Source organism: Heteronotia binoei, chromosome 2, assembly GCF_032191835.1.
Source record: "Heteronotia binoei isolate CCM8104 ecotype False Entrance Well chromosome 2, APGP_CSIRO_Hbin_v1, whole genome shotgun sequence".
In the NCBI taxonomy this organism is placed as follows: Eukaryota; Metazoa; Chordata; class Lepidosauria; order Squamata; family Gekkonidae; genus Heteronotia; species Heteronotia binoei.
In genome coordinates, this window is record NC_083224.1 from 189928373 (window position 1) to 189953274 (window position 24902).

The 24902-nt window shown below is 48.0% G+C and overlaps 1 protein-coding gene across 3 annotated transcripts in view; it reads left to right on the forward strand.

Moving 5' to 3' along the window:
- MIER2 (MIER family member 2) overlaps positions 1-20605 on the forward strand; it is a 46104-nt gene extending 25499 nt beyond the window's left edge. For 2 of the 3 annotated variants that reach the window (XM_060232718.1, XM_060232720.1), the window contains exons 10-14: positions 120-201; positions 4510-4604; positions 9046-9173; positions 9726-9862; positions 20050-20605. In XM_060232718.1, coding sequence (XP_060088701.1) covers positions 120-201; positions 4510-4604; positions 9046-9173; positions 9726-9862; positions 20050-20516 — 909 coding nt within the window. In that variant the 3' untranslated portion in view covers positions 20517-20605. The remainder of the gene's footprint in view (positions 1-119; positions 202-4509; positions 4605-9045; positions 9174-9725; positions 9863-20049) is intronic. The other variant, XM_060232719.1, reaches the window with a different exon arrangement.
- Positions 20606-24902: the final 4297 nt, after the last annotated feature.

A 24902-nucleotide genomic window follows, 5' to 3' on the forward strand; every position in this document is an offset into this window, starting at 1 on the left:
GAGGGACCCTTGTTACTCCTTGTGCTCTTCTGCCCCTGCTGTTGTGCTCCCTTTCCTTCACCCACTGCTTCCCTGTATAACAGCTTCCCCATGCCTCCATGTGCCTATATGTTCCACAGGCCCTGTACGAGCTGGTGAAGTGCAACTTCAATGCCGAAGAGGCACTGCGGCGACTCCGGTTCAATGTGAAGGTCATTCGAGGTGAGTGGCTGCAGCCGTAGCTTCCTCAGTAGGACTGCTCAAACTGAATAGCCTTTTTTCTCCCCCCCCCCTTTCTCTTCACCCAAGGAGCCGAGCATTTTCAAAGTTCTGTCTTCCCTCCCTTCTGCCTCCAGATTCTCACAGCAACCCTGTGAGGTAGGTTAGACGAGAAGACCATGGCTGGCCCAGAATTGCCGAGTTAGCTGCTTGGCAGAGTGGGGATTTGAACTGGGCCCAGTACTTTTCCCACATTCTCTTTTCCCCTGCCGATTCCAGTGGCTGGTGGGATACCAGCTCCAAATGAGAGCCAGTGGGGTGGAGTGGTTAAGAGGATCAGAATAGAATTGGGGAGGCTTGGGCTTGGATCCTCACTTGTGCCATGGAAGTTTGCTGGATGACATTGGGCCAGTCACATACACTCAGCCTAGCCTACCTCGCAGGTTTGTTGTGAGGATAAGATGGAGGAGGGAGAATGAGGTAAGCTGCTTTGGGGCCCTGTTGGGGAGAAAAGCAGGGTGCATGTGAATGAAATAAATAAAATGCCCTGTGTCCATAAGGGGATCAGCGCAGAGCATGTTTGGGCCAGCTAACCATCTTCAGGACGTGGTTTTATTGATTAATGCCATCTCCGAATAGAGGGAGTGCTTATTAAATTTGCAGATGATACTAAATTGGGAGGGGTCACAAACACTGTAGAATACAGAGTCAGGATACAGGTTGATCTTGACAGGCTGGAAAACTGGGCTAAAACAAATAAAATGAATTTCAACAGGGATAAATGTAAAGTTCTGCATTTAGGTAAGAAAAATACATCATTATAGGATGGAAGAGACTTGTTTTGGCAGTAGTATGTATTTTATTTCATTTATATCCCACCTTTCTTCAGCCAGGGAGTTCAAGCAGTGTGATGCAGTAGCTAAAAAAGCAAATGCGAATTTGGACTGTATCAACAGAAGTATAGTGTCCAGATCACGCAAAGTGACAGTATCACTTTGCTCTGCTCATGTTAGACCTCACCTAGAGTATTGTTTTCAGTTTTGGGCACCACAATTTAAGAAGGATACAGACAAGCTGGAACATGTCCAGAGGACAGCCACTACGATGGTGAGGGGTTATAAGGTTTTGCCCAGATTCAATCAAGGAGGCTCCTTTGATGAACACAGAAAAAGTTTTATTTGAAAGATCAGTAGCAAACACTCAGCAAGGTAACCCTTGCCAGAACTAGCTTAATCTAAACTAAGCACATATTTATATACAGAAATAATGGTCCTAGGTTACGCGCCCAGAGTTCACACTCTTCACATGTTTAAAAAGATTCCCAAGCCTTTACATTATCTTCAAGGTTAGTTTTACGTGGGCAGGAGCATATGCGCATCCTGTCTGTTGTCTTGGATACCAGATAACCGCATTCCAGAGGTAATGTCCTAAGACCGATGCTCCTGGAAACTCTCCTATAGCTAAATAATAAAACTACAATGTAAAAGTCTGGTTACATGGTGATTATACAAGGAATAATATATATGGTGATTACATATAATAATAATAACTTTTTATTTGTATCCCGCCCTCCCCGCGCGAGCAGGCTCAGGGCGGCTCACATCATATAAATGTAGTACAATACAATAAAATCATATAAAACAATAAAATCATCTTAAATCAGTATACAATTACATTAAAATTGACATTAAGGTGCTAAGTAGATCTTAAGTTCAGTAAAAAAGAAGAAAACATACACAGCGACATTATCTTAGCTCGGCATGAGCGAAGGCTATTTTGAAGAGGTATGTCTTACAGGCCCTGCGGAATTGTTTTACACATCGCAGGGCCCGTACCTCCTCCGGGAGTTGGTTCCAGAGTAGTGGGGCCGCAACGGAGAAGGCCCGATCCCAGGTGGTCTTTAGTCTGGCCTCCTTTGGCCCAGGGATATTCAGCTGGTGCTTACCAGCTGACCTCAGTGTTCTCTGGGGTTCATATGGGGAGAGACGGTCCCTCAGGTAGACAGGCCCTCGGCCATATAGGGCTTTAAAGGTCATGACCAGCACCTTGTAACGAACTCGGTAGACCACTGGCAGCCAGTGCAGTTCGCGGAACCCTGGCTGTATGTGCTCCCATCTTGGAAGCCCCAATAACAGCCTAGCCGCCGCGTTCTGCACTAGCTGCAACCGCCGAGTTCGGCACAAGGGCAGCCCCATGTAGAGGGCGTTGCAGTAATCCAGTCTGGAGGTGACCGTAGCATGTATCACCGTTGCCGGTCCCGGCGCTCCAGGAAGGGGGCCAACTGCTTATATTCATATAAGGAATATGAATATAAGAATCAAATGAATAAATGAACGATCAAAATAATTCCACAAGGCGATATAAAATGAGAATCATAAGCAGCTACAATACTAGGATATGTGATTAAGAAGGAAGGAAAATAATACCAAGATGCAGAACACACCACAAAGTTTGTAATCCATGAGCAAAGGAAACAATATTGAAAACTCATGTCAGGAGACCATCCTGACGGGGGGACTGGAGACCAAATTCTGTGAGGAAAGGCTGAAGAAGCTGCTTATGTTTAGCCTTGGAGAGGCGATGACATGATCACCATGTTCAAGTATTTGAAGGGCTGTCATATAGAGGAAGAGCCCCGTGGTGCAGAGTGTTAAAGCTGTAGTACTGCCGTCCTAAGCGCTGCTCACGACCTGAGTTCGATCCCAGCGCAAGCTGGTTCAGGTAGCCGGCTCGAGGTTGACTCAGCCTTCCATCCTTCCGAGGTCAGTAAAATGAGTCCCCAGCTTGCTGGGAGGAAAGCGTAGAGGACTGGGGAAGGCAATGGCAAACCACCCCGTAAAAAGTCTGCCGTGAAAATGTGGAAGCTGCGTCACCCCAGAGTCGGAAACGACTGGTGCTTGCACAGGGGACCTTTCCTTTCCATATAGAGGATAGTGCAGAGTTGTTTTTTTGGCCCCAAAACGTTGGACCAGCAGAACCAGTGGGTTGAAATTAAAAGAGTTTTTGGCTAAACATTACTTCCTGACAGTTAAGGTTAACGGGCTTCCTCGGGAGGTGGTGGGCTCTCCTCCTTTGGAGGTTTTTAAACAGAGGCTAGATGGACATCTGACAGCATTGCTGATTCTGTGAACTTAGGCAAATCATGAGAGGGAGGGCCCGAAGGGTTGCATCAGTGCTTAGTTCTTGTGGCCCTTTCTTACATGCTCAGGGGAATGCTGATTGCCACTTTGGAGTCAGGAAGCAATTTTTCTCCATGTCAGCCTTGCCAGGGATCCTGGATGGGGTTATTTTGTCATCTTCTGGGCATGGAACGGGGATACTGGGTGTGTGTTTGTGGGGGGGAGGTATTTGTGAATTTCCTGCATTGTGCATGGTGTCAGCGAAGGGGCATTGAAGGTTCAACAATGAACAAGCTTAGCTTTGTTAAAAACAAAGTTTCCTTTTATTGATTACAGCAATGCATTTCACTACGCAGGTTCATTGATACTAATAACGAGAGGGGTGCAAGCATGAGCATATATGGATACACATCAAAGGATAGGGGTTTTAAATCATTTCCCATAATAAAACTGGGGCTTCTCTGTTGAGAAGAACCAGGGCGCCTATCTGTTATCTCCCACCGACATGGCATCTCCTCCTCCCCTGCAATGGCCTTGCTCGCCTCGGCTTGTTCCTGCCGGGCGCCTGGGAACCGGCTAGATGTTTTACACTTCAAAAGCCTGTTGGCACTTCGGTCTCCCTCCCCCTGGCCATTTCTCACAATCCACCACAATAATATGGTTAGTATGTTAAAAGGCATGGGGTTAGTCAACAGTAAATAAACAGATCAGGTCATAAAGTAAACTTCAGTGTATACAAGCTGACACAGGGGATTGGACTAGATGACCCAGGAGGTCCCTTCCAACTCTGTGATTGCTTCGGAGTTTCCCTTTCTAGTCAGCCACTTCCTGGGGTGTGCAGCTCTGCCCTGTCTCTCATTGGATGGTTTTCTGTAGAGATGACAGTTACCCTTAGGGGCTGCCCATTGCATCTCTCCATGAGTCATTGACATGCATTTTCTCCCACTAATCAGTAGTCACATCCAGAACAGTAACTACTGCAGAGGAGTGTGGGTTTTTCCCAAGGGAGGTAATTCTGATCTTGGCCCATTCTGATCCAGTAAGTAAATATTTTTAGCTATAAGAGTGAAGCCTCCTCTAATTTTAAATTAAAACATAAAAGAACAATTCTGTTTTGGCGAACAGAAGTTTGGGGATGCATCCCCTGGTCTGTTCCCAATAATCCTCTCGTCTTGTTTTTGCCTCCCGGTAGATGAACTCTGTGCCTGGAGCGAGGAGGAATGCAGAAACTTTGAACATGGCTTTCGGGTGCACGGGAAGAACTTCCACCTTATTCAAGCCAACAAGGTAACAGATCTCAGCGGTGGCACAGGAGTGAATTCTAGGTAGGGCAGATTTTTTTTTTTTTAGAATGTTGATTTCCTTCCCTCTCTACTATAGTGAATCACAAAGAAAAAATTTTTATGATATAAACTAGAGGTCCCCCAATGTGGCGCCTCTGGGCACCATGGTGTCTGCCAACACCTTTTCTGGTGCCTGCCAAGAGGTTTTAGAAAGTAGATGGGGCTTTTGCCCAGCAAGGTTTCCGATTGGCCATTGGAGATTTTGACTGGCCCTGCAGATTTTTTAAAAAATGTTGTGTTGGCAGCAGCTGTGTGGCCTCCTGCGTCAGCCATTTTGTCCAAAGGTGCCTGCATGCTCTAAACAGTTGGAGACCCCGATATAAACATGGCATCCCCTGCTGGATCAGACCACTACCCATCTAGTCCAAAACTGCTCCTTTTTCACTGTTTTTTTTCCAGTCTACTCAGAACAAACATTGGGCTAAATGGCTTGAAGTTCCTTGTGGGTCTTCTTGATAAGGAGACCAGTTTCTGTAGCAAATTGTGTATTGTTGTTAGGTGATCCAACAGTTTTACATGTGAGTTCTTCAAGAACCTTTGAGTGTCTGCCTTCCAGTTCTGGCAATTTGTTTTGATTTCTCTGTTAGTTGAAGAGTTCCATCTCTCATCACTTCAACATGGAAACATGGCATCCCTTAAACCAATAAATGTGGTCACAGTCACAACAAATGTACAAAACAATCTGTCAACCATATCAGGTTTTAGCACTTACAGAAGAAGAAGAAGAAGATTGCAGATTTATACCCTGCCTCTCTCTCTGAATCAGAGTCTCAGAGCGGCTCACAATCTCCTTCATCTCCTTCCGCCACAACAGACACCCTGTGAGGTGGGTGGGGCTTAGAGAGCTCTCCCAGAAGCGGCCCTTTCAAGGACAACTCATGTGAGAGCTCTGGCTGACCCAAGGCCATTCTAGCAGCTGCAAGTGGAGGATTGGAGAATCAAACCCGGTTCTCCCAGATAAGAGTCTGCACACTTAACCACTACACCAAACTGGCTCTCTGAACCTTGTGAGGCAAGGAATTGCACACATACAAGTGAACAGAAGCTTGTTTGAAGGCACAGACAACATACCTTCTGTTGTGTGTGTAAAATGCCGTCAAGTCACAGACAACTTATAGCAACCTCAGCAAAGGACTTTCCAAGCAAATGAGAAGCAGAGGTGGTTTGCCTTTGCTTTCCTCTGCAGAACCTTCCTTGGTGGGCCACCCTCCTAAGTACTGACCCTGCTTAGCTTCCAAGACCGGACTATACCGCGCTGCCTTCCCTCCCCCAAAAATGGATTTTGGGGAGGGGGGTGAAGTTCAGGACATGATCTTAAGGTCTTTTCTCACCAGCATCCCTGTGCTTAATGCCAGCAGGCACAGAGTTATAAAGTGCCCCTTTGACATCAGGTTGCACCCTGGTTTCCATGAGCAAGAAAAAACAAGTAGGTCTCTCTACTGAAATTACTGGCCTTTGTTTCTCCCCCCCCCCTCGCCCCCACAACTCTTCTTTTGAAAAACAGAAAAGAAAAGGCCTTAGGATCATGGCATGATCCCTCTTTCCCCTCCCTCCCTCCTTCCTTCCTTCCTTCCTTCCTTCCTTCCTTCCTTCCTTCCTTCCTTCCTTCCTTCCTTCCTTCCTTCCTTCCTTCCTTCCTTCCTTCCTCCCTCCCTCCCTCCCTCCCTCCCTCCCTCCCTCCCTCCCTCCCTCCTTCCTTCCTTCCTTCCTTCCTTCCTTCCTTCCTTCCTTCCTTCCTTCCTTCCTTCCTTCCTCCCTCCCTCCCTCCCTCCCTCCCTCCCTCCCTTTTTTATTTTGTAACATCCAGCCTGACGAAGAGTTCTGGAGAGCTCAAAAGCTGGCATGCTGTTTTGTGTCATTTTGGTCAGTCCCAATAAATGGTTTTTTTACGTGGATTGTGGTTTTGCTTCTACAAGGAGAGCCCAGTCTTTCCTTATTCCTTGGTCCCTAGCTCTCAGGAATATCAAGAGGTGAAAAACAATGCTTGAGTCAGGGCCACAAACAACAAGGGTGCCAGCGTGGTTGTCATGGGACTTGGCTCATCGCCACAAGTCCCAGTGAGGATTCTAGCTGGCAAGGGTTCTCCTCATGTGCAGCCCAGGGTCCAGCTGCACAGTGGCAAGAGTGAGGCCCATCCAGAAAGTCCCACTTGGAGTACCATCCCCATATACACCCCCCCCCCCAGTCAAACACAACCTCAACCTGAAGAAGATATTGGATTTATATCCTGCCCTCCACTCCGAAGAGTCTCAGAGCAGCTCACAATCTCCTCTCCCTTCCTCCCCCACAACAGACACCCTGTGAGGTAGATGAAGATATTGGATTTATATCCCACCCTCCACTCAGAGTCTCAGAGCGGCCTACAATCTCCTTTACCTTCCTCCCCCACAACAGACACCCTGTGAGGTAGATGAAGATATTGGATTTATATCCCGCCCTCCACTCCGAAGAATCTCAGAGTAGCTCACAATCTCCTTTACCTTCCTCCCCCACAACAGACACCCTGTGAGGTAGATGAAGATATTGGATTTATATCCCACCCTCCACTCCAAAGAGTCTCAGAGCGGCTCACAATCTCCTTTACCTTCCTCCCCCACAACAGACACCCTGTGAGGTAGATGAAGATATTGGATTTATATCCCACCCTCCACTCCGAAGAGTCTCAGAGCGGCTCACAATCTCCTTTACCTTCCTCACCCACAACAGACACCCTGTGAGGTAGATGAAGATATTGGATTTATATCCCGCCCTCCACTCCGAAGAGTCTCAGAGCGGCTCACAATCTCCTCTCCCTTCCTCCCCCACAACAGACACCCTGTGAGGTAGATGAGGATATTGGATTTATATCCTGCCCTCCACTCCGAAGAGTCTCAGAGCGGCTCACAATCTCCTTTACCTTCCTCCCCCACAACAGACACCCTGTGAGGTAGATGAAGATATTGGATTTATATCCCGCCCTCCACTCCGAAGAGTCTCAGAGCGGCTCACAATCTCCTTTCCCTTCCTCCCCCACAACAGACACCCTGTGAGGTGGGTGGGGCTGGAGAGGGCTCTCACAGCAGCTGCCCTTTCAAGGACAACCTCTGCCAGAGCTAATGGCTGACCCAAGGCCATTCCAGCAGGTGCAAGCGAAGGAGTGGGGAATCAATCTGGGTTCTCCTAGATAAGAGTCCGCACACTTAACCACTACACCAAACTGGCTCTCAAACTGGAGATAGATCAGGACATAAGACACCTGCAAGATGTCAGAGGCCAGCAGGTTGGCTACAAGACAAGTGATTCTAGCTTGAAGTTTTAGTTCTGCTGTGAGTAATTGCCACTTGATGATGATGAACCCATGTCTTTCAGGGAAAAGGTCTTGGGGTTGTAGTGGATCAGTCAATGAAAGTGTCAACCCAGTGTGCTGCAGCAGTGAAATAGGCAAACGGTATGATGGGGATTATTAGGAAAGGGACTGAGAGTTAAACGGCCAGTATTGTAATACCCCCGTATAGATCTGTGGTGCAGCCACATTTAGAATGGGGGTTGGAGCACCTTCCCTATGATACAAGGCTGAAGAGCCTGGGACTTCTCATTTTAGAAAAGAGACAACTAAGGGGGAACATGATAGAGATTTATAAAATTATGCAGAGTGGAGAGAGATGACAGAGAATTTTTTTTCTCCCTCTCCCAAAATACTGGCGCTTGAGGGCATCCGATGAAGCTGATGGGTAGTATGTTCAGGACAGACAAAATGAAGTACTGTGTTACACAGGGAGCAGTTAAAATGTGGAATTTGCTACCAGAGGATATAGTAATGGCCACGGGAATAAACAGCTTTAAAGGAGGATTTGGTTGAGTCATGTAGGATCCGTCTATCGATGGCTGCTAGCTCTGGTGTCTGAGGGGAACCTCCAAATTCGGAGACACTAAGCCTCTGAATCCCAGAACCAGGAGGCAATGCAAGGGGAAGGCCGTGGCCTCTGTGCCCTGTTGATGGCCATCCAGAGGAAGCTGGTTGGCCGCTATGTGAAGCAGGATGCTGGGCTAGATGGACCATTGGTCTGATCCAGCAGGGCTCTTCTTGTGTCCTTACATCTAGAAATGCCCACCGAACAGTGAGAATACATGTAGAGTAGCTTTCTTGGTCTGTGCTGGCACTTGTTCTATTGCAGTCAAGTAAGGGGCAAGGCAGAGAGGTCAGAAATCTGCAGACACCAGTGCTTGGTCTGGCAGCTGCAGTGCATTCTGGGATGTTACTCAGGCCTGCAAACTTCTCCCTGTGCTTCTTGACGTCTGTGAGCTCCCCACTCGACCCCCCTCCGTTCAGGTTCTCCTGTAGGTTCACTACCTGACAGGCCAACCTGGGGATTTTCTCCATTTGGCCTCCTCCTCTGCCTCCACAGGTCCGCACCCGGTCCGTGGGCGAGTGTGTGGAGTACTATTACATGTGGAAGAAGTCGGAGCGCTATGATTACTTCGCCCAGCAGACGCGGTTCGGAAGGAAGAAGTACGTCCTCCATCCTGGAGCCACGTGCGTGGACCTCGATCAGTAATGTTTGTCATCGCTGGGCCTTAAGTGGCTGAGCACAGGGGAGGCTGAAGTGCGAGTCCTGGCAGGATGGGAGCCAGGAGGAGTGCTGGGGCAGGTCCACAACACAAGTCAGCCTTGAGGGTTCAAGGCAGCTTGTCTTGTGAAGAGCTGGAAGGAGGGGACAGCACATAGGGAAGCTGGCAGAAAGGGGGCGCACAACACAACTTCTGAGGAGGGCATCCTGACAGTTATGCTGTTTAGCATCACCAGTAGAACCTTCCTTGTGACCAGCCTCTGGCCAGAGCCAGAGAACTATGGGCAACAGGCAACTGTGAAATTGAGTAGGGCAAGGGGTTTACAACCAGGCTGGCTTTACCCCTCTTTAAACTGTGGCCTCTGAGATTGGACACGTTAATCCATAAGGGTATTGAGTAATTTTGTCATCTGGCACCTTTGATGTCCCAGGGAGTCCAGGTGACTGGCCCCTGTGCTTCTGCCCTGCTCAGGTTAAGTCACTAATAATAATCTCCATGTCCTTTGTTCTCCCTGCAGAGATTATGTGGATAATTTTTTAGATGGTGCCGAAGTTGAAAGTGGCAGCCGCTCCCGTGGCTCCCCGCATCTCCCTTCAGCCACTGGGAGCCTGGATTCTCGCTTCAACCCAGATCACTTGGCAATGGAGAGTACAGGTAATGCCCTTGAGTGGAGAGTGTCTTTCCCTGGTTGTGGAGGCCTAGAAAAAAATTTCCCAGATAGAATCCCAGAGTTGGAAGAGGCCATACAGGCCAACTAGTCCAACCCCCTGCTCAGTGCAGGATCTGTCTCTGCTAGTGAAGGGGAGCTCACCCCCTCCCTAGGCAGATGACTCCACTGTTGAACAACTCTTACTGTAAAAAGGATTTACCTAATTTCCAGCCAGTATCTTCCCACCCTTAATTTAAAACCATTATTGCAACTCCTGCTGCCAACAGGATCAGCTCCCTGCCCTCCTCAGCCTTTCCTCCTCAGGCTTGGTCTCCAGATCCCTGATCATCCTCGTCTCTGTCCTCTGCACCCACTCCGTTCTGTTCACAGCCTCTTCGACCTCCAGAACTGCACACTCTAGTTCAGGTGCGGCCTGACCAATTCAGTGTACTGTGGGAATATGACATCTTGGATGTTATGGCTCTGTTGATACACCCCAAGATCACATCAGCCTTTTTTTGTCTCTGCGTCTCACTGGCTCCCCATATTTAACATACCTCAAAATCTTGTTCACACACGCTGCTACCCAGAAGTGTGTCCCCCATTCATTTTGCGTGTGGCTCATTTTTGTTACCCAGGTGTAGAGCTTGGCACTTATCCTTGGTTAAATTGCATCATGTTCGCATCCGCCCACTTGTCCGGCACTTTCAGATCTTGTTGAATTCTATATCTTCTGGTGTGTTTGTTTGCTCCTCCCAATTTGGTGTCATCAGCAAATTTAAAGAGTAGCCCCTCCGCACCCTCCTCCCGATCATGTGTTAAAATGTTGAAAAAGTACTGGACCCAGAACTGAGCCCTGTGGCACCTCACAGGACACCTCCCTCCATTCAGATGAAATGCCATTGACTACTCTTTGAATGAAGTTCTTCAACCAGTTCCATATCCACCTAACTCTCCTAGAGTCCAGTCCACAGTCTTCTAGTTTACCCATCAGAACATTATGGGGAATTCTGCTAAAAGCTTTACCGAAATCCAGGTAAACAACATTAACAGAATCCCCTCATCACTCGATCGAAGAATGAAATTAGGTTGGCGTGGCAGGACCTTTTGGGGACAAATCTGTGCTGACTTTCCCGGTTCACCAGGTTGTCCTTTAGGTGCTCCCAGATTGATCCCTTTAAAACCTGCTCCAGCATCTTCCTTGGGACAGAGGTCAAACTGACTGGTCTGGAGTTTCCTGGGTCATCCCTCCTCCCTTTTTCTTTTTTTGTTCTCTTCTTCAGAGGGGAAAAAAAAACCTGAGACAAAATAGGCATTAAGACTTTCTGCTATGTCTCTGTTTTCTGTCAGTTTCTCCATTTTTACTCAATAGTGGGCCCATTGCCTCCTTTATCTTGTATTTGCTCCTCACATATCTGAATATTTTCTTATTGTAGAGAGCCTCCCTGGCCAGCTTTAGCTCACTGTGAGCTTTGGCCTCTCTGATGGCTGGCCTACAGTGCCCTTCTTTAGAGAGATGTCCTTGTCTCCATTTCTTGAACATTTCCTTTCTTCCCTTCGGCACATAGTGGAGTTCTCTGTTCATCCACATTGGCTTTTTAGATTCTGTACCATGTTTCCTTCTTGCTAGATCCGGGTGGACAGCTGTGTTGGTCAAAGCAATAGAACAAAGTTGTTCAGTAGCACCTTTAAGACCAACGAAGTTTTATTCAGAATGTAAGCTTACACGTTCATGCCCCATTAAGAAGCTGTGCGATGACCTTGCCGTGAAAGGCCTTTAGGGCTGGTGGAATTAACTAAGCGCCCTTTGAAAAGAAAATGTTGCAGTCCAGACTCATGGATTGCAGACGGATGAACCATTCCATGACTTCCTCTGACTGGGCCAGGCCTTTGGTCTGTTGACCTCAGCCAGGCCCCAAGTGTGGCAGAGGTGGGAGAAGTAAGGCTTTTGTCCAGAAGAACCAGCCCAGGCTCCAAGCGCAGTACTGTGAGGGGTTTTTTGTGTTTACCTTTATTGCCATTACTGATAAAAGATCATTAAAATAGGTAAAGAGTTCAGCACAGAATGAGTCATAGATTAAAATCATCCATATTAAAATATTGCATTTACAGTATATTGCCATGTATAAGAACAGTAGCATATAAGAACTTTGCCACAAGGTCAGTTATATTATCTTTAAGCAAAAAAAACGAATTTGTATGTATTCAGGAAAAGCCATCATACTGGATAAAATTGGGAATAAAGCATTTTGTCAAATTTTGATATAATAAGGACATTCTAACAACACATGTAGCACTGTTTCGATATTTCCATTTGAACAAGGGCAAAAGCTATTGGCAAAGGATATACCTTGGAATCTTCCAGTTAAGATTGCTGAAGATAAAATATTAAGCCTAGCCAGAGGGGAAAAAAACTGAAATGTTGGGGTCCTTAATTGATAGAAATAACTGGGAAGGAGTTCCACAATGGGAAGTGTCCTACGATACTTCTTATTGACTGCGTTGTATAAATTAGATAGCTCCGCCTCCAATAGTCTGTTCTTTATTATTTGGAACGCCTCTGTTTCTGAAAGTAAAAAAAAGATATTCAAGGGAGATATTCAAGGTTCTCAGTTTGCTCTCTATGGTGGTTAACCAGGGTGAGTACTCAGATTCCATTAAAAGTTGATAATTATAACTGGCATGGTGAAGATTATAATGTCACTGGAGCCAATATTTAAAGGTCATAAGCCACACCCTAGAGGCCATAAGATTTTGACCACATCCCAGACATAAGACGGCACATGAGGCACAAGATGGAGCACCCAGTATCTTCTGCAAAAAGGACAAATGTACCTGTTCCAGTGACTTATTTACTGCATCAATCCATACAGGTTCGCCATAAAGTAGTTGGGGGGGGACCTATTTTCAGATTAAAAACGTTTAACGCAGCTGGTCCCTCGATCAGAAAAACAAAGCCATAAAAGTGCATTGATATTCACCTTGAGGTTGTTAGGTGTCACCTTTGGTCGATGGGCCAAGATGTAGTGGCTTGGAAATGAAGACCTAAATATTTAAAATATGTTACTGGTTTGAGCTCATGACCACTTACCCTCCAAATACGTTGCTTCCTAAAAAACCTAAAACTTTAGATTTCTCATAATTTAGTTCTAGCTGATTTATGCAACAGTAATCCCAGCAAACAGTTCAATAATCGAAGTAAACCAACACCGGGAAAAAGACAGCAGAACCACATCATCAGCATATTACCAAATTGGTATGTGAATAGATCCTTAGGACAATGTCCATCTACTTTGGTCAAAAATGGTATGAGATCACTAAAAAAAATTAAGAAGGGGTGCAAGCACACAACCTTTTGTTGGTAGGAATTTTGGGGGTCAAACTTCTGAATGTAGAGCATGTTATTTGACATGAGGTATTAGTATATAATCTACCAATAAGGAAAAGCAGCCTCCTATCAATAGAAGTTTGGGTCATTTTTTCCTAAAGGAGATTTCTTGAAATGGAGTCGAAAGCCCCTTTAAGGTCTAAGAATGCCTCATACAGTTTAGATCTTCTACACCCTACATGTTTGTTGATTAGATGAGAGAGAACTAAGCAATGGTCCAGTGCAGATTTTCCCTGCCTGAAACCTATTTGTTCTGGACCAACAATTTTCTGAGTTATCAACCAGTCATTACGCTTAAAAAAGGTAAAGGTAGTCACCTGTGCAAGCACCAGTCGTTTCCAACCCTGGGGTGATGTCGCATCACGACATTTTCACAGCAGACTTTTTACAGGATGGTTTGCCATTGCTTTCCCCAGTCATCTACACTTTACCCCCAGGAAGCTGGGTACTCATTTTACCAACCTCAGAAGGATGGAAGACTGAGTCAACCTGGAGCTGGCTACCTGAACCCAGCTTCCGCCAGGATCGAACTCAGGTCGTGAGCAGACTGCAGTACTGCAGCTTACCACTCTGTGCCATGGGGCTCCTGTCATTAAGCTTAATTTGTAGTAATTTAGCGTAGAGTTTGTCGAAGACAGATAAAAGACTGATTGGTCTGAAATTTGAGGGATTTGAATGGTCACCTATCTTAAAGATAGGCACAATGATTGCATTAGTCCATGCTGCAGGCATACTATTTTGTAAGCAGGCATTTTTCTTTCACGGAAGAGGATTCTATATTTAACTAACCAGACTGTTGCTGGATTTACACAAATGTTTTTTATCACTCCCCATACCTCTTTCTGGTTACCTTAAAAGGTCGGATTATACAGTGCCCAGAGTTCAGGTGTCAGCAAAACCTTCATTTTAGTAAAGTTGTAAATGAGACCATTGGCACAGCTTGTTGCAGTTTTCCAGAATTAAAAAAAAAAAAAATTCTCTGCCATGGATTCACTGGGCATTCTCTTGGGTTGATTACCTACCTCTCTGCTTTTGTACTCCTTACCTGTAGAATGGAAGTGTAATAATTAATTGTTTGTGAAGATTGTAGACAGGTATGCTGGTCTGCAGTAAAAGTCCAAAAGTAAATATCAGGAAAAACACACAGACATACACAGACACACATTATAAGAACAGGGGACTCACGACTTGTGGGGGGGCATCTCATCTTCCTTTGACCCACTATTTTGTCTTTCCCTCCCTTGGTGTCAAGCATGAGATTTCAAAATAACCAGTCCTTAGATTTTGAAACAAAGTTAGGTTTATTGATAACCCATGTGGTTCCTTCGAGTTGAGGATTGGAACTGATACTTTGTAACACTACAATACATGCTTTAAAATGGCACATCAAAGGTTCTATAAACAATTCTGCATTCACGTGTGAAATTCACACGCTGGGCTCCTTATCTATATTGCGACTAGCACATCCTGGGTTCGGGCCTGGCTGAGCCTGAGAACAAGTCCCAGGAGGTCTTATCTTCAAAGAGGACATTCCTGCATCTGTTAGTAAAAGCGAAAGAAGAAAGGTGGGGGTTGCTACTTTGATGTGCCCATATTTAATTCTGGGTTAGTAACAATTCTGAAATCCAGCTTCTATAATATAAAATGAGTATACAATGCTTGACACCTGGCAGCTCCATTAGCCTCTCCTCTTTACCTGCTTCCTTTCCACCTTCCTAGCCACTGATGGTGTGAAGTGCCATCAAGTCACAGCTGACTTGGTGGGATGACACTCCCAACTGGAATATTAGGATTGAGGAGTACAATTTATTTACAAGGGACAGATAAATAAGGAGGGGTGGGTATTTGAAGAAGGTATATACTTGTGAGGAAATATGTGAATCTGAGCATGGCAGTTCAATTTAGAGTCTCTGGATAAAAATAAGAGGAGTAAGAAATAACGGTGATATTATGGTGGGGGTCTGTTATAGACCACCAAACCATGCAGTGGACTTGGACGAGGTATTCCTACAACAGATGGCAAAGTTCTCCAAGAGAAGGGATACAGTGATCATGGGAGATTTCAATTACCCTGACATCTGTTGGAAGTCCAGCTCTTGCTAAAAACGAAAAGTCAAGTCAATTCCTGACTTGTCTCGTTCACAACTTCATTTTCCAGAAAATGGAGAAGGAACTGGTTGATGAGGTGGAAGTAATGGGCACCTGGATAGTTGTGACCATGGGTTTGGAATTTACAGTCTTGGGGAAGGGAAAAGCTGTACATAGATGTATGGGTTAGACTTCAGGAAGGCAAATTTTGACAAACTTAAGAATAATGCTGGGTAAAATCCCATAGTCAGAAATACTTAAAGAGGAAAGGAGTTCTAGAGGGATGGGAATTCCTTAAACGAGAAATATTGAAAGCACAATCACAAACAATTATTATGAGAAGGAAAAACGGGAGAAGCCTAAAGAAGCCGAGGTGGCTCCATAAACAGCTCTCTAAAGACTTAAATAAAAGACTCATTTAGGAAATGTAAGGAGGGTTTTCTAACCAAGGATGGATATGATCAAATAACAAAGTGCTTGTCGAAAGAGTTAGGAAAGCTAAAGCCTGATATGAGCTTAGGCTAACAAGAGATGCTAAAAGCAACAAAAAAGGGTTCTTATGACAGACAGATAACCTTTATTGGCATATCAAAGATGCTAAGAGGCTAAAAGTTTAAAAATGCAGTGAACAGAACAAAGCAAGATATAAGCAAAATACATCAGGGGTTCTTATGTTCAAAGTAAGAACATAAGAACAGAGTTCAAAGAGCATGGAGATGTAGGGCCATTGCAGGGACAGGAAAAGGAAATTGTAATAGGTGGTGAAGAGAGGGCGGAACTGCTCGATTCCTACTTTTCCTCAGGCTTCTCTTGTGAGGGAAATGGTGCTCAACATGGTGGCAAAACATATAATGAGGGTATGAAGTTCCAGCATAGGGGTAGTACATAAACACCTAGATTCTTTAAATCAGGGGTGTCAAACTCATTTGTTAGGAGGGCCAGATCTGACATAAATGAGGCCTTGTTGGGCTGGACCATGTCAGGTTGGGCTGAGCCAAGTTGGCCTGGGCCATGTGTGTACCTATTTAAGATTAGGTAGCAGAGATATAAACTTTGTAAAGGACACAGACAAACACAACTATATATTTTTAAAAAGGTGGAATGAGTTAGCACTCATTGGTTTTAAAGATGCTTCCTTTGTATTTCTCCCGTTGGATCCAGGGAACTGGACAAAGGAAGCTCTTTCCCTGGCTCTTTCCCTTCCTCCCCAGGGGACTGGGGCTGGGGGGGAGCCTCAGCCAATAGAAGGAAGAGAGGCTTGGCTCAGTAGCTCTGTTGTGCAATTGAGAGAGCCTGGCAAAGCAAGCTATTCCTCCCCGCCTTCCTCCCCAAGTGAGGAGCCTCAGCCAATGGAGAAAATAGAGGTTTTGCTCTGTAGCTTCTGTAAAATTGAGCAAGCCTTGCAAAGCAAGCTGTTATGCAGAAGGAAGCAAGAGAGAGGGAGAAGGAAGCAGATGGCAGCCACTTGGTCGGAGCCTTCTGGGGGCCTGATTCTGCCCCCGAATTGCACGTTTGACACCCCTGTTTTAAATGAAACTAAGTTCTTGGGGCCAGATGAACTGCATGCAAGAATAGTAAAAGAAATCACAGCTGTAATTTCTAAGCTTTTGGCCATTATTTTTGAGAATTCTTGGAGAACAGGTGAGGCGCCAGAAGACTGGAGGCAGGCAAATGTTGTCCTCATCTTCAAGAAGGGTTAAAAGCTGGGTAACTACTAACCAGTCAGCTTGACGTTTACACCTGGAAAAGTTTTAGAACAAATCATCAGTCAGTCCTTGAACATTTAGAAAGGATGGCTGTGATTACTAAGAGCCAGCTTGGGTTTCTCAAGAACAAGTCATGTCAGACTAACCTGATCCCTTTTTTGGAGAAAGTTACTACCTTGCTGGATCAGGGGAATGCCGTAAGACATCATTTGTCTTTATTTCCGTAAGGATTTTGATACAGTTCCACATACTATTCTTGTTGACAAATTGGTAAGATGTGGTTTGGATCCTGATACTGTTAGGTGGATCTGTAACTGGTTGACAGATTGTACCCAAAGAGTTCTTGTGCATGGTTCCTCATCCACTTGGCGAGGAGTGACAAGTGGAGTGACTCAGGGATCTGTCCGGGGACCTGTTTTTATTCAACATATTTATAAACGATTTGGATGAAGGAATAGAGTGAATGCTTATTAAATTTTCAGATGATACTTAATTGGGAGGTGTTGCAGATACAGTAGAAGACAGAATCGAGATAGAGGATGATATTGACTGGCTGGGAAACTGTTCTAAAGCAAATGAAATGAGTTTTAACATGAATAAATGTAAAGTTCTGCATTTACCTAGGAAATGCATCATTATAGGATGTGGGAGACTTGTCTTGGGAGTAGTTGTGTGTGAAAAGGATCTAGAGTCTTAGTGGACCATACACCGAACATGTGTCAGCAGTGTGATGCAGTAGTTAAAAAAGGCAGATGTGATTTGAGGCTGTATCTGCAAACATATAGTTCCCGATCACATGAAGTGATATCGTTCTGCTCTGCTCTGCTCTGGTTAGGCCTCACCGAAAGAATTGGGCACCACAAGATATCCAGAGGAGGGCAACAAAGATGGTGAAGGGTCTGGAGACCAGATCCCATGAGGAAAGGCTGAAAGAGCTGGATATGTTTAGCTTCAAGAGGGAGACGGCTGAGAGATAATATGATCGCCATCTTCAAGTCCTTGCAGGGCTGTCATAGAGCATGGTGCACAATTGTTTTCTGTTGCCCCTGAAGGTCAGACCAGAACCAATGGGTTGAAATCAAAAGAGTTTCTGGCTAAACATTAGGGGAAACTTCCTGACAGTTAGAGGGGTTCCTCAGTGGAACAGGCTTCCTCGGGAGGTGGTGGGCTTTCCTTCTCTGGAGGTTTTGAAGCAGAGGCTAGATGGCCGTCTGACAGCAAAGCTGATTCTGTGAACTTAGGCAGATGATAAGCAGGGCAGGAATTGTTTTCTGTTGTGCTTAGGTCTCCTGGCCCTTTCTTACATATCCAGGAAAATGCCAGTTGTCACTGTGAGGTCAGGCAGCAATTTTTCTCCAGGCCAGTTTTGTCAGGGATCCTGGAGGGGTTTTTTTTGTTTGTTTGTTTGTTTTTGGGGGGGGGTTACCATCTTCTGGGCATGTCACTGGGGGTATGGTGTGCGGGGGGGAAATCTTTGTGAATTCCCTGCGTTGTCAGGGGTGGGGTGTACTAGATGAAAAAGAGGAGATTGGATTTATAACCGGCCCTTCACTCTCCGAAGGAGTCTCAGAGCGGCTTACTATCTCCTTTCCCTTCCCCTCCCCACAACAGACCCCCTGTGGGGCTGAGAGAGCCCTGAGAGAACTGCTCGTGCAGAACAGCTCTGTTAGAGTTATGACTGGCCCAGGTTCACTCCAGTAGCTGCATGTGGAGGAGCATAGAATCAAACCTGGTTTTCCTAGATGAGAGTCTGCACACTTAACCACTACATCGAACTGGGCCCTGGAGGTCTCTTCCAACTCTTTCGATTCTAAGAGATTGGGTGAGCCTGGGCCATCCAGATCAGGGCTCCTAGCCGCAAAGCAGCCTAATTTTATCCCCTCCCGACAATACTCAGCTTTCCCTCTCCCTGGCAGCTTCTCTCCTGAAAAAGTTGAGCAGTGCCATTGCAGCCACAGGGCTGGACTGAGTTGCCTGGTGCCATCCAAGCAGGGCCCTGCCACACAGCGGATTTGCAAGGAACACCCGAATTCCAATTTCGTTCCATACCCCTCCCTGTTTCCCTCCTCCTGGCAGTTCCCACATCATCCCCATTTCCTACCCACCAGCCAACCTACCTTGTATCTGACCCCACCCTCCATTTTCAGCTATATTTTAATTTACTTTATATAGTCTCTCACCTTTTTCCCCCAGTGGGGATCCAAATCCGCTTACGTCCTTCTTCTCTCATCCGTTTTATCTTCATAACAACCCCGTGAGGCAAGTTAGGTGGAGAATGTGTAACTGGTCCAAGATGGCATCTCCAGTGAGCTTCCACAGCAGGAGGGATTCAAATCTGGGACTCCCAACTTTTTGAAACTCTAACCGCTAGGCCACACTGGTTTTCGTGGTATGGCTGCTGTTGAATAGTAGCAAGCAGCTGGCCCCGGGTGGACTTAGGCATGCAAGTTGGGTGGTGGCTGCTGACAGGCCTGGCCTGGATCAGTTTTCCCTCAAAAGGCCCAAACAACCCTGGAAAGGGCTCTACTCCCCCCCCCCCCTTTCACTGACAGAAACCAAGACTAGAAGGTCGGCATGGCAATACTGTTGTAGTTGCCTAGCAATAGCCACTGAGGACATTCATTTCTTAAAACGACAGGCAAATTTCTGTATATTGGGGGATTCTGTGTGTCACTTCTGGCTTAGGGCAACCTTATGAATTGATGACCTTCAAAGCGCCCTGTTGTTGTCGATGACCTTCAAAGTGCCTTCCTGCGTGTTTAGAGAGGGGTCACGGTTCAGTGGCAGAGCCTCAGCTTGGCACGTAGAAGGTCCCCAGTCCAATCCCTGGCAGCATCTCCAGTTAAAAGGTCCAGGCAGGAGGTGATGTGGAAAACCTCAGCCTGAAGCCCTGGAAAGCCGCTGCCAGTCTTGAGTAGACAAGACGGACTGTGATGGACCGATGGCCTGATTCAGTATGAGGGAGCTTCGTGTGTGTTCATTTGTGAATCTGTCCTCTGTCCCACTGCAGAACCCCTGAGCATTGAGAGCGCCGCTTGCAGCTTGGGCAGCACAAGCGAGTCAGGCCACGGCTACGAGTGCAGCACCCCTTCGGAAATAAACTGTTCCTTCGACCACCCTTCAGAAGAGACGCCTGTGGGCAGCGGCGGCACTTCTGCTTTCCTGCGGCAGCCGCCCAACCCCTCGGAAGCCGGGTTCTACCAGTTGGCGGCCGCGGCCAAACAGGAGCCTGTGCGGTGTGCTGGGGAGGCCATCGCTGTGGACTTCACCCTTCCGGAGAACGTTTCGGAGGGGCTGCCTTTAATATCGGGCCGCATGGGACTGGACAGGGGTCCAGAGACATTGGCAGCTCCTGCGCAAGTGTCCTTATCGGTCCCCGACTTCAGCATCCTGGGCGTTGGAGATGGAAATAGCTTCCTGGCCTCTCAGCAGGCCTGCCCAGCGCCTGTGACTCATGCGGAATCCTTCTCGCAGTGATGGTGCCTGGGGATGGGCCAGCCGTGGGCCAAGCATCGATTCGGACCTGACTGGATTGAAATCGCTTGGGAACACAGAGGCGGGGCGGAGCGGCGGGTCAGTTGTCTTCGTTCCCTGGGTGGCACGGAAGCTCACCTTCCTGAGCTGCTGCTCCTTCTGCCCTTCCTCCGTGCCCCAGTTGCTCTCCAGCGAAACCAAACGCCCTGCAGTGTGCTCTTGCGCAGCTTCGCCAAGCTGGTTGAAGGGAGCCTGCGACCCCCATGGGGTCATCGTAGACGGGGGAGGCCAGAGCCATGGGTGTGGTGGAAGAGCGGATGGATTCACCCCCAGGCTGAGCCCCCAGTGTCAGCAGCCAAGGATGCTCCAGCACAAAAAGGGATGCCTCAGGAGGTGGGGGGGTGGGCTTCCTGTGAGTGCTTTCTGGAGGGGAGAGACTGGATTGGGTCGAGGCACTGGGGAAGCAGACATGAAATGCAGTTGGCTGTAGAGACAGATCAGAAACGGGGGACGAGGGGAGGCCCTCAGGTTTTCAGTTGCAACCGCAGAAATGGGTATCTCTTTTTCTTGTATTTTTCTGCATAATTTCAGGGCAGGGAGAGCTTTTTGCCGAGCCTTGTGCTTCCTGTGCTGCTGAGCCGGGCGACCCCACCTTGGCTTCATTTCTCCACCTTAGAGCCTCACCTGCCCTCTCATTCTTGGCTACCCAGGAAGAGAAAGGCCCTTTCTGGATCAGCGCACCCTTCCACCACCATCCTGGTGAGGACACCTGCCTGCCCCACATTCCTGTCTGCGGGCGGCACAGTATGACTCCTGCTATTCAGCGAGGCCAAGGTGTATCTCGCGTAGCAAAAGTCAGAGACGGGGACTCAAGTGAAATAATGTCTTTACTTTTCCTAGTGCTTGAAGACGTATTCCGACAGCAGCAGGGGGATCAGGGGCTGGCTACTGCTTCGGAGTGCCAAATTGAAACTCTGTGCATGTGTGTGTTTGTGCCTGAGCTTGGAGAAGTGCGTGCTTCTCCCCCTCCCACACACACACAGATCCTTGGCTGGAGGGGGTGGTGCTGGTGTAGCATTTGCATCCTCAGCTCAATGCTCTTTGAGAAAGATCCTGTGCCCTGGCTTCTTCTGGGCTTCGTCTGGATCCGGCATCAATTTCACAGGCAGCCTGCACACCTGCAGCTTATCTCTCCCCCCCCCCCCCCAATTTTTGCAGGTAGAGGGCACTTTGGGGCAAATGGGCAGGAGAAATGTGGGGAACACCCTTCTACTGTTTTTCTCCCAGCTTACTCCCTGCACAGATCCCCCCCCCCCCCCAACACCTTTGCCAAAAGGCAGCATCCAGCTGTTGGAGCCGTGGAACGGAGAAGAGGCTTTTGGGTGCAGCCGTTGTGGGTCCGACAGGCCTCACCCCTCCCTGCCACAGTTTGCACCATCATGTAAAAGCTTGGGAGACCCATCCTTACCTGGGAACGGGTGAGGAAACAGATTGAGACAGGGGCTGCTGGGTGCTTTGGCTGCCTCGGCTGCCTCTGTGTTGCATGTTGTCATAGCTGGGCAATAGGAAGCCGGCAAGAGGAGCAATGCCAATGTTGTGTGGCACGGGGGAAGGAAGAGGTGTCGTGGCCCTGGGTGCAGGCTCAGCTGTTGCTCACGGAAATGCCTGCTTCCCCTAAAAGCTTGGTGTATAGTTTTGCCTGAGAATGCTGAGAGCGGCGCTCAACAACTGTCCACCCACCCCACCCCCGACACCCATGCGGCTCAGCTGGCTGCTGGCATGGCACTTTACTGCCCTCTTGTCTGGTGGTACGATGACTGCTTGTCAAGCCTGTCTCCTCTCGGCTCTTTGCTGCCACGGGGGAGAAGGCACTGCGGCATCTCTCAAGAAATTGACATTTTCCTGTGACCCATTTCATGGTTCACGTCCACTTTTGGGGGCAGGGGGATGTGAATTTGGTCGTGCTTTGCCCAGATGAGTCGCCTCATTACACTCAGGGGTTAGATTTCTTCCACTGTACTTCCACTTCCTGCGAATGTGCTGGGTGCTCGAGGGTTAAGTGCCAGCCCTTAAGGTTGAAGGTCATTTTGCACATGGTGGGTGGTCAGGAGGGGATGGGAGAGGGAGGCTGGGGCTCCTGGCAAGACTGTGAAATTGGGCAGCTGTCGCTGTGCTTCCTCAGGCCAGAGCGCTCCACGACCACTGTGCCGATGTCCCCCCCATAGACTGGCATCCCTTTCCGTGTTGCAGCACCTCAGTGCTGAAGACGGGGCTCTGTCCTTGCAGCCCCATTCCCAAAGGTGAAATTGGTTTAGGGTGCCCTTCCTGTACGGCCTATGCGCCTTCAGGTTAACCGGATTTAGAGAGGAGAAGGGCCTTGGAGCTTTGGGCTCGGTTTGCACTGGTTTCCAGGGGCAGCCGTTCTCCACCCCAGAAACAGATGCACACGCAAGAGAGAGAGAGAGAGCAGTCGGTGGGAAAGGGGAAGCAAAACTCCCTCCCCACAGAAAGGAGCCCCCTCCTGGCTTACGATGGCTCCTTTGCTGAATACGTTTTCCTGCCCCCTCGAGGGACACATTTGGTGCTCTGCAGGCCGGCAGCATTCGGGAGGCATCCCCGCTCTCTCGCTCGCCCCACGCACCATTGTTTCTTGTATCTCTTTTCATTTCCATTTTCATACTTTGAATTATGTCTTATTATTTATATATTTCAGTTTGGTTTACAGATTTAGGGGAGGCAGCCTGTCTTTTGAAAAAGGAAGGCAGCAGTCAAAGCGGGGGGAGCTCTCCACCAGGAAAAAGTGAGAGGAACTGACAGCTGCTTGGGGAGGGGGGGCTTCTTTCCAGGGAGGGGAGTGTCCTGAAAAGCAGCTTCCTCCTTCCGCCCGCCCCCCCCCCGGCAGCTAAGAAGCCTCCACTGTGAAGTTTTAATGCCTTGATACCCTTCACCATTTATTTATTTAATTAAAAAGCCTATGTTGAAAAACCGCGTGGAACGCTGAGTCTGACTCTTTTTAAATAAACCTCTCCTGTGCCCGTTGGCCGTACAGTCATGGAGACAGAGGGGGAGAGATCCTTCACTCTCCTGAGGCATTTTGCTCACCAGGCCAAGGTCAGGATACGACCAAAGGCGTGAAGGGAGCTAGAAAGTAGACCGGGCCAGTGGGGCGGGGGTTGGGGGAGACTTGCAGGGCCAAGAGGAGAGGGGCCTGGCCAGCATGAAGACCCACCCCCCTGCCCCCAAGCCTTGTTTGAGACCGTCATTGCTAAACTGACTGGCTGAGACTAGAGGCTCTGGGCCCTGTTCTCTGGTGCAGGAGGAGCTTTTGCATGCCTTGAGTGTGTGTCTCCTTATCCCATTCAGGAGGCTGGACCTCTCCCCGCATGTGGGGAAGAGGTGAGGTGACAACTGCCCTCCGTGGATTCTTTTTAGGCTGGCAAAGTGGGTGTCCAGCATGACCCCCCCCCCCCCCCCGCCAGTCATCAGCCTAGGCTCAGGGATTGGACTGACTTTCTGGACAAGGATTGTGCTTCTGGGATTCCTCTGGATTTCTCAGCAGTGGGGTGGGAAGTGCTGCCCCCCCCTCCGTCCGTGAGCCTTTACAGTGCCCTGCAGGAGGTGGGCATAGCCTGCTGCTTGCATCTGGCACAGGAAGCTTAAATCTTTTAAGATATTCATCACTTCGTCCCACACCTTTCTATGGACTAGGGTTGCCAATCCCCAGGTGGGGGCAGGGGATCCCCCGGTTTGGAGACCCTCCCCCCACTTCAGGGTCGTCAGAAAGCGGGGGGAGGGGAGGGAGATGTCTATTATTCTCTATGGAGATTTATTCCCATAAAAAATCATGGAGAATTGATCCGCGGGTATCTGGGGCTCTGGGGGGGGGCTGTTTTGGGGGGTAAAGGCACCAAATTTTCAGTATAGCATCTAGTGCCTCTCCCCAAAATACCTCCCAAGTTTCAAAAGGATTGGACCAGGGGGTCCAATTCTATGAGCCCCAAAAGAAGGTGCCCCTATCCTTCGTTATTTTCTATGGAAGGAAGGCATTTTAAAAGGTGTGCTGTCCCTTTAAATGTGATGGCCAGAACTCCCTTGGAGTTCAATTGTGCTTGTCACACCCTTGCTCCTGGCTCTGCCCCCAATGTCTCCTGGCTCCAACCCCAAACTTTCCTGGCTCCACTCCCAAAGTCCCCAGATATTTCTTGAATTGGACTTGGCAACCCTACTATGGACAGGCACACCGTTTGGGAGTCCTAGAATTCTGCCAGTGAGTTGGGATGTGTGTAGATTTGCTATGCTTGCGAGTGGGAAGCCTGCAATACTCCCTGTGAAGCCATAGCTAAACTGAGCACAATTTTGTTTTATGGGATTCCCTGAAAGAAAGAAAAA